The 9,194-nt window shown below is 51.9% G+C and overlaps 1 protein-coding gene across 1 annotated transcript in view; it reads right to left on the minus strand.

Annotated features, from left to right (window-relative positions):
- Nucleotides 1–9,001, minus strand: part of ZCCHC14 (zinc finger CCHC-type containing 14) — a 28,907-nt gene extending 19,906 nt beyond the window's left edge. The window contains 3 exon segments of the mRNA XM_075838319.1: nt 4,829–4,928; nt 4,930–4,953; nt 8,277–9,001. Of these exon segments, the coding sequence (XP_075694434.1) occupies nt 4,829–4,928; nt 4,930–4,953; nt 8,277–8,813 (661 nt within the window). The 5' untranslated portion in view covers nt 8,814–9,001.
- Nucleotides 9,002–9,194: the final 193 nt, after the last annotated feature.

Genomic DNA, 9,194 nt, shown 5'->3' on the forward strand with positions numbered 1-9,194 from the left:
TGTATTCATATTCTCTATAGTTCTGCACCAGGATGATCTGGATGAGCAAATCTCTGGGTCCCTCCAAGACATGGAACGTAGCGTGAACCTGTCCCCTTTCCTGTCTGTTTTAGTAACCAATTGTATTCCCCATAAATTACAATTCTACGTTGTGCTGTTCCTCTGTTATTCCTCCTAGAAACGTATGAATAATTTGACAGCTGGGTATTACCAGTTGGAGGTGTGTCCTTAGTCTCGCTCTGTCAGCACTGATTGGACAGCGTCAGTCTCTGTAGTGACACCCCCCCCCAACGGACACCCAGCTATAAACGTATTCATACATTTCTAGGAGGAATAAAAGAGGAACGACACAACGTAGAGTTCTAAGAAAAGATCCTCCAGAATTGTTATTTCTTTAGGAAAAAATGTAATTACTAAAACAAACGAGAGGGGTCCTATTCAATCCAATATCTATATGTTGTTTCAATTAACCCTGTGAGGCTGCCATATGTACTAATTGAATGACAATTCCCCCCCCCCCCCCCCATTTACAAGCTCCCAGTGTAGGTTTCTTCCCGTGGGTCGGCTCCTCGTCTTTGATATCAAGTTCCTGATGTGTAACAAGCCATTTGCTGTGTGACAACCAGAATAAAGCGACCGCTCGTACGAGTGTGTGTTGGATCTCGGCGCCGCGCTTCCTGTTTACATTGTAAAGTGTGTATTCTGCAGCCTGGAAGGAACCCCCCCCCCCCCCAACACAATCCACAATTGCACATTCAGCTGAACGCTGGACAAATAACCGAGACGTGGTGAGAGAAGCCACAGGAACATATGGAAATCAGCTTTTCTAGCAGAAATTGGATGAGAACACATAAGTTCAATTAGGTGAATTGGCTCTCGGTTTCATACCACTCATGGGGGAGGGCGGGGGGGGGGGGGGTCCGTGGGATCCTGCTCAAGAAAAAGCTTTGTGCTTTACTCTGCAAGGATCAGTCATAAAAGGGCACTGAGTAATTGGGGGATGGTTCACTTTTGCCCCCCCTAATCTGCCGGAGCAGAGAGCAGCTGCAGACACCGGTTGTCGCTTTGGAGGACCCGGTGCGCCCCCACATTACTTATAAAGCCGACAGATACAGAAGTCAACAGCTGCTACTCCCACCGATTACAGCAGCAGCAAATCCTCCCGTCCCAAAAGAACGAAAAGGGGTTGTCCAAACCAGACAACGCCTTTTAGGGCGGCTTTACACGCAGCGGTTTTGGAAAAACGATCTTTTTTTTGTGACATTTCTCATGGCGTTTTTTGTGGCAAAAAGCACTGAGGTCAGAGGTCACCTGGAAGTCCAAACGGCTGAAATATAGAACGTACTACAAACACTGCGGCGGAGAGTGCCATTTTTCTCCAGAAGATTCCATAGGTTTGTTGCTTTTCTGTTTGTGCCGTATTTTCAGAATAAATCATGTTCAGCAAAAGAGGAATCCGCATCACGCGATCCATGTGCCGTTTTAGATGTTTGTTTTTTTTACACACAAAAATTGCGTGTGAAGGAAGTCTAATAAAGATCCAGCGAGGTCTTAGTGCAGCAAATACTGGGAGACATCAGTTGTATTGTAACATATAAGGCAATGGCTGCTGTGACGTCCGACCATCCAATCACACTGAATTGCGACATTTATCCACATGGAAGATGAAGCGGATCACAGACACCGGGTAGAAGCAGCAAAGTGAAGGATAATTAAAATATCTCATCCATGCACTACATAAAAGTTTTGCTCAGAAAACGTGTGACTTGACCTGTGGTGTGGATTTTTAGATCTGTAGCCTGTCAATTTATGATGTGGAATCGCAGGATTTGTTGCGGATTTTCCCTTTTGAGTTCAATGGGGGGGAAGTCAAAATCCACAATAAATGACGATTTTTGCAGATACGCATTTCCACATCAAAATCCACGAAAAAACAAAAAAAGTAAACTTACTGCCCTCTGATGCTGCTAAAGCAACACGTCCCGGCTTCGGGGCTGATCTGTGTACAGCCGGTCTCCTGTGATGACGTTTCGTCACGTGACCGCTACAGCGAAATCGCCAAAAGGTCAACATAGGAGGCCGGCTGTCCAGACACCACTTGTGAAGCAGGGGCGCTTTGGTATGAGAGTGTCAGGAGAGGTGAGTGTAGTCTTTTTTTTCTGTGTGTCAGTTGTAGGTTCATCCGAAAATCGGCACCAAAATAAGCAAAATTTGGTGGGGCTGTTCGGACGGATATCCCTGCGGTTTCTCGGACCGAATTTACTGCAGCGTATCCGCCCAATGTGAACATATCCAAGTGGCTTAGCGTTACGGTATCTGAAGTCTGCTCTTCCAGCAGTGAGGGAGTTAATAGCCACATGGCAGATTAAGGGTATACACTGCAGCTGTTGGGGCAGCATGCCTTGGCTTGAATATGCAATGTACAATAACACACTGCGGAGATCAGATGACAGGGCAGTAACGCAGCGCAGAGAAAGGAGGACGAGAAATAAGACACAGGAACTTACATGTTCAGGCAGGTTTGGTCTTTCTACCTTTCCTCCCAGTTGGCAGATGTAGGGGTGTCACAATCATAAATCCCCCCCCCCACCGTAGTCGACTCCGCTATTGATTCCGTCGGAAAACCGGAAACCAGCCGGAAAGGTGGCGAACAGAAACCATTAGCGATGTTTCCGTCACCATTGAGATTGTCAATGGTGACTGAAATGGAAGCTGTGCTGTCAGTTTCACTTTCCGTTGCGGGGTTCACCCGACGGAACCCCGGAATGGAAATGAACGGTGATGTGAACAGGCCCTTAATCTCAAACATTAAGATATGGTATTGAATAAGATATCCAGGAGTGATCGAAAATTCTGATCTAGTCCCACGCAGCCACTTCTGGCCCCTGTGGATGGAGGACACCTCAGGGGGATTTTGTCCACGCATTGACATGTAATCATCGTATGGAATCACCACCGTCTATACACAGGCCCAACAAGGACCGGAGCAGAGGATTCCTTTATAATACTGCCTATTAGTATATGGCCTTTTAGGAGGATTGGTCAATGCTGGAATAACCCAATAAGAACTAAGCAATGTATTTTATTTTCTCAAGGTGGAGCCAGGGAGGACTAATAAGGAGCATGTCGTCATAGAAGAAGTCTATGGGAGTTACAGAAACAGAAGAATAGGATCAGCAACATCTGGAACGTCCATAAACTTAACTGGAGAAAGCTGGAGGCCACTCTGCCTGCCTTCTCCTACCATTTGCAGCCACCTTGGATTGCGAAACATGGGTAACGGGCCCCCCACCCATCAGACATCCTGTGGATATGCCATAAATGTTGTCGGTTGGATATCCCCTATAATGCTTGTCCTCTATGGAAGCACCGCTGACTACGAAGCGCCTCAGGCGCTGCTTATCTTAACCTGCCTAATCTGTGGTTATCCTGACAGCGGACCTCGGGGGCAGATGTGCCCAAAAACTTCTACTGTCAGTGAGTGATTCTAGTCCGACATGTGACACACGGCCGGGCAGTCAAGATCCACATCCAATAAACTTGTCAGAGACTTTCACAATCTACAAACCTCCAAGTACAAAGAAATAATTAAAACAATCTCTTAAAAAGCTCTCGAAGCAAAACGAGAACTGCAAAGAGGAACACAAATGACCACAGTACAAGATCTTCAGCAAGTCCTGACATACCCACTAAACTGCTACTGAGGGGGGCAGATACAAGGCACAGATTAAAGGGTGACTGAACATTCCCTGTAAAACAATGCGTCCTTCTAGTTGACCCTCCTTCTGTCCGTCCTGATCAGGAGGCCGTGCGGTGGGTGCTATAGATTAGCATATTGACAGCATGGCGTCTAATCTACATAGGACTGGTGAAGGATCCTCTTTCAAGTATTTTATGATGTGTGATGTCAGAAGAAATCAGTGGGACCCCTACCAATACCCAAATCAAAAAGTCTTCTACACACATCTACCCCTCCTTCCCATATACTTAAAGGGGTTGTCCACTACCAGACAACTGATGCCCTATCCAGCAGAGAGGTCATCAGTACATGATCTGTGGGGGGTCAGACACCAGGACCTCGCACCGATCAGCCGTCCTGGCTGCCTGCGGGCACCGGACGTCCATGCCAGAAGCAGTTGGCTTCGGTTATGGACTAGCGGCCGAGCTGCAGTACTGTTCAAGTTAATATCAGCAAAGCTGCTGTTCTGCAGCATGGGCACTATGCAATGTACAGGGCCAACTGCTTCGGTCTCTGTACATTGCATACTGTGCAATGACATCCGGTGCCCGCAGGAAACCGGAGAAGCTGATCGGTGCGGGGTCTGGGTGTCGGACCCCAAAGATCATATACTGATGACCTATCCAATGGTCATCAGTTGTCCGGTAATAGGCAACCCCTTTAAGAGTTATATCTGGCTGGGAGGTCCCCTGCTGTGGAAGAAACCTTCTCCCATCACTATCCTCTCGGTCTGTGATCCCCGAGTTCTCAACAGCCAAAAGTGAGGGCGTTAGAAAGAGATGGAGCCGTGTTTCTACAATTGGAGGGGTCTGGCTACTGGACCCCCCAGATATCAGCTGGTATCATCAGGGGTAGAGGCCGGTACATCTGCATTTCTCCTTCAGTGACACTAAACGGCTCTCATTTAATTCACCATAGTAAAAGACGCTCTTTGCTGCTATTTCAGGCTGGTGCCGAGTAGAAAACCTTCTTCTAGGACGTCCCTAATGGGGCATATAGACAGGGGTTGTCCTGTGTGGACTTCCCCACACCGGCCGTCCCATCATGAAGAACAGGTCTCTGTATACAGGTGAGGACGCCATATCTTACCTTTGGAGTGCTTTCCAGAAGGCCTCTTGGGTATCGGATCTTCTATGGAATGTGCTGATGTGTGTAGTGCATTTGCTAAGCAGTTTCCGACGCTGATTGTCCGGGGTCTCTGTTCTTGGAGTCATCTGTGAGACAGAGCAGACACACAATATCATCCAGGACAATCCACTGTAAACACTTATTAGGCAGCTGCTGATTTATGACGTCAACTGGGAAAGATAAAACATTTGGCTTTTAGGTTTTCTGTTGGGAATATTAAAGGAGTTTTGTAGTTTTCTATAAATAAAGTTTAAAGGGGTATTCCGGTTACAAACAAGTTTTTACCAGTTTTCACCTATCCACTAAATGGGCGATAACTGATAGATTGGTGAGGGTCCGACTGCTGGGACCCCCACTGCTCGCCAGAACAGGGTGGGGTGTTTGGTTCCCCCAGTTTGAATATATCGGCGGTCGAGCATACGCGCTCCTGCTCCAGGCTAGACAATCATCCTCTATGAGCTAAATATCTCAGCAGCATAAATCTCTCCCCTATTCTGATAGTTTGCTACAATGCATCAGTGAGGTAAAATGTATCAGGCAGACTGTTAATGGGTAACAATTCTTAAAAAACTTTTGACATTTCTATTGTACACCGGTCCCTTGGCTTTCCAAGGAAAGACGATCAGAAACTAAAAAGGGCACATCACTCACCCGAGCGCTTCTGCCGCTTTGTTTTAGCGATCGGTGGGGGTCTCAGTGCTCGGACTCCCACCGATCAAAAGTTCTGACATGTCGCTATGAAATGTCAAAAGAATTTGTACGAAGTTTAGTTACCCTTTAAGCTCATGGAGGATTGTCCAGACCCTCTGCTGTGAGAAGTATTAGGTTAGGATATGTTTTTAGCCTCTAGATGTAAATAAGAAATGTTCCCATATACTGACAACAAGCAGAGATCTAGAAAATACTGAGGAATTAAAACAAAAAGCTGTTAGAAAGTTCCAGAACTTTTCATTATACAAGGATTACACTTTATTTTCATCAGACCTGGAAAACCCCCTTGAACTTAGACACATCATCATAAAGGGAGGGGGATACAAAAAAAATCTTAATTTGGCCTAACAAATGTGGATGTGATTTGGCACAGCAGGAAGCGACGTGTACAGTGCAGGAGCGCAGTGATATTTCTCAATGTTTCCACTCACATGTGGAGTGAGGAAAAAAGTTGACTGAAATCCCTTTAATTACGGCCAGCCCTGCTACACGCATGCAGCAGAGTGGAGGCACGGGGCAGAGCTGATATCCTACAGTGGTCACATCCAGGCTTTCCTGGCCATTGCGCCTTCATACCTGCGGGCACATTCCCCTAATGCTATGTATAGAAGGCTGCCTGACTGCCAAGTGAGTGACATTTCCCTGAGGAGCCCGCTGCAGGGCACACATTGATCATGGCCTCCTCTTTCATCAAGGTCAGCAGGTGGCACATGAGTGACCACGGACTCTGACAATCACACTGGCACTCCCTGTGGGTAAAGGCAATCACAGGCCGTGGAGCTTTATGTATTAGGCTCCAGGGTCCTCACATGACATTTGGGGTCATATTGAACCCCTGTAAATAAATCCACCAAGTACGGGGATTAAACATCTATTCGTCCCCATACATTTGCATCTTGTCGGCAGCACATCTCTTGTTTACACGGGGAGATGTGGGAGAGGAGCTGCCGACTAGAGACCACATAAAAGATTCGATCAGCCGACGAACAAGCGTGTGCCGGATGATCGCTGCGCTGTTTACACAGGGCAATGATTGGGAATGTTCGCCCCATCAGTCTGCTGTCCTACAGAATGATAAACGTCCCCGGCTGCGGTCAGGTATGGGGTGTCCCAGCAAGTACGACTGAGCAGTCACATGGGAGTATCAGCCCCAGCCTTCACTGTACCCATCAGTCCCGGTGAGATGATTCTATTCCATGTCAGATTTTAAATAATGCCACCAATTGAACAGCGCAGAGCTCGAACCCGAGCAGCTCCACGAGGTCACAAGGAGCCAGAAGACAATGTAACCTGTATACAGAGTGACGGGGATGGACAGACAGAGGGACAGGCGAGGGAACACAGAATGATGGGCGGAAGAAGCAAGCAGGCAAGGGGTGGGAGACAAGAGGTTGACAGGCAGGCTGTCAGAGGGGGCAGAGTGACAGGCAGGCTGGCAGAGGGGGGCAGAGTGACAGGCAGGCTGTCAGAGGGGGGCAGAGTGACAGGCAGGCTGTCAGAGGGGGGCAGAGTGACAGGCAGGCTGTCAGAGGGGGGCAGAGTGACAGGCAGGCTGTCAGAGGGGGGCAGAGTGACAGGCAGGCTGTCAGAGGGGGGCAGAGTGACAGGCAGGCTGTCAGAGGGGGGCAGAGTGACAGGCAGGCTGTCAGAGGGGGGCAGAGTGACAGGCAGGCTGTCAGAGGGGGGCAGAGTGACAGGCAGGCTGTCAGAGGGGGGCAGAGTGACAGGCAGGCTGTCAGAGGGGGGCAGAGTGACAGGCAGGCTGTCAGAGGGGGCGAGTGACAGGCAGGCTGTCAGAGGGGGGCAGAGTGACAGGCAGGCTGTCAGAGGGGGGCAGAGTGACAGGCAGGCTGTCAGAGGGGGCAGAGTGACAGGCAGGCTGTCAGAGGGGGGCAGAGTGACAGGCAGGCTGTCAGAGGGGGCAGAGTGACAGGCAGGCTGTCAGAGGGGGGCAGAGTGACAGGCAGGCTGTCAGAGGGGGGCAGAGTGACAGGCAGGCTGTCAGAGGGGGCAGAGTGACAGGCAGGCTGTCAGAGGGGGCAGAGTGACAGGCAGGCTGTCAGAGGGGGCAGAGTGACAGGCAGGCTGTCAGAGGGGGGCAGAGTGACAGGCAGGCTGTCAGAGGGGGCAGAGTGACAGGCAGGCTGTCAGGGGGGCAGAGTGACAGGCAGGCTGTCAGGGGGGGCAGAGTGACAGGCAGGCTGTCAGAGGGGGCGAGTGACAGGCAGGCTGTCAGAGGGGGGCAGAGTGACAGGCAGGCTGTCAGAGGGGGGCAGAGTGACAGGCAGGCTGTCAGAGGGGGCAGAGTGACAGGCAGGCTGTCAGAGGGGGGCAGAGTGACAGGCAGGCTGTCAGAGGGGGGCAGAGTGACAGGCAGGCTGTCAGAGGGGGGCAGAGTGACAGGCAGGCTGTCAGAGGGGGCAGAGTGACAGGCAGGCTGTCAGAGGGGGGCAGAGTGACAGGCAGGCTGTCAGAGGGGGGCAGAGTGACAGGCAGGCTGTCAGAGGGGGGCAGAGTGACAGGCAGGCTGTCAGAGGGGGGCAGAGTGACAGGCAGGCTGTCAGAGGGGGGCAGAGTGACAGGCAGGCTGTCAGAGGGGGGCAGAATAACAGTGACAGGCAGGCTGTGGGGGGGGGGCAGAATAACAGTGACAGGCAGGCTGTGGGGGGGGGGCAGAATAACAGTAACAGGCAGTTACCTTGGTGCAGCTGACGGCGGGCACAGTCGGGGGTCCTGCACCGTGCCTCCCCTGGATGTGGGCCAGCTCTTTGCGGAGCAGCTGCTTCTGGTTGAAGCTGAAGGCCGGGTGGTTGGTGGCCATGGTGAAGAGCAGCAGGAACTCGTCCCCGGTGCGGCCCTCGTTGAGCTGCAGCCCCAGGTTGTTGATGATGGAGTCGATGTGGGTGAGGGTCCTGCACAGCACGCCCGCCGCCTCCCGGTTGTCGGAGAACAGTAGCGCCAGGGACACCAGCAGCCGGCTCCGCACCACCTCGTCCGCCAGGTTGGTGAGGCTGCCCAGGTCTGCCGGGTTGTTGGCCTTGATCTCGGAGTCCCGCAGCGAGTGGTAGTCCTTGCGGGCCAGATCCTCCAAGCAGGAGCCCATGAAGCGCAGCTCCAGCGGGAGGCACAGGTCCAGCAGGCCGCACAGGAACTCGATGCGCTGGGAGGAGGAGAGCTCGGAGAACCAGCGGTACACACCGTCCCTCTGCAGGGGGCAGCGCTGCTTCTCCACCATGGTGCCCCGGGACACACCCGGCGGATGAGCCCCCGCTCTCTGCGATACACGTAGACGCCGCCTCCCGGTCCTGCTGGGCCCGCCTTCTCCGCTCCCTCCCTCCGGGGCTGTGCGCTGCTGCCGGGGGGAGCTCTCACCGGGCCGGCTCCGTGTGCTGCATCCTCCGCTCACCGAGCTACAGCCATATCACCTGCGGAGATAAAAACACGTGTGAGGATGAAGAGCAGGAGCACAGGAGAACGGCGCGGTGGGGGGATGCTGGGGGTAATACACGGATGAGGGGGGATGCTGGGGGTAATACGCGGATGAGGGGGGATGCTGGGGGTAATACGCGGATGAGGGGGGATGCTGGGGGTAATACGCGGTTGAGGGGGATGCTGG

This window comes from Rhinoderma darwinii, chromosome 9, assembly GCF_050947455.1.
Source record: "Rhinoderma darwinii isolate aRhiDar2 chromosome 9, aRhiDar2.hap1, whole genome shotgun sequence".
Classification (NCBI taxonomy): domain Eukaryota; kingdom Metazoa; phylum Chordata; class Amphibia; order Anura; family Rhinodermatidae; genus Rhinoderma; species Rhinoderma darwinii.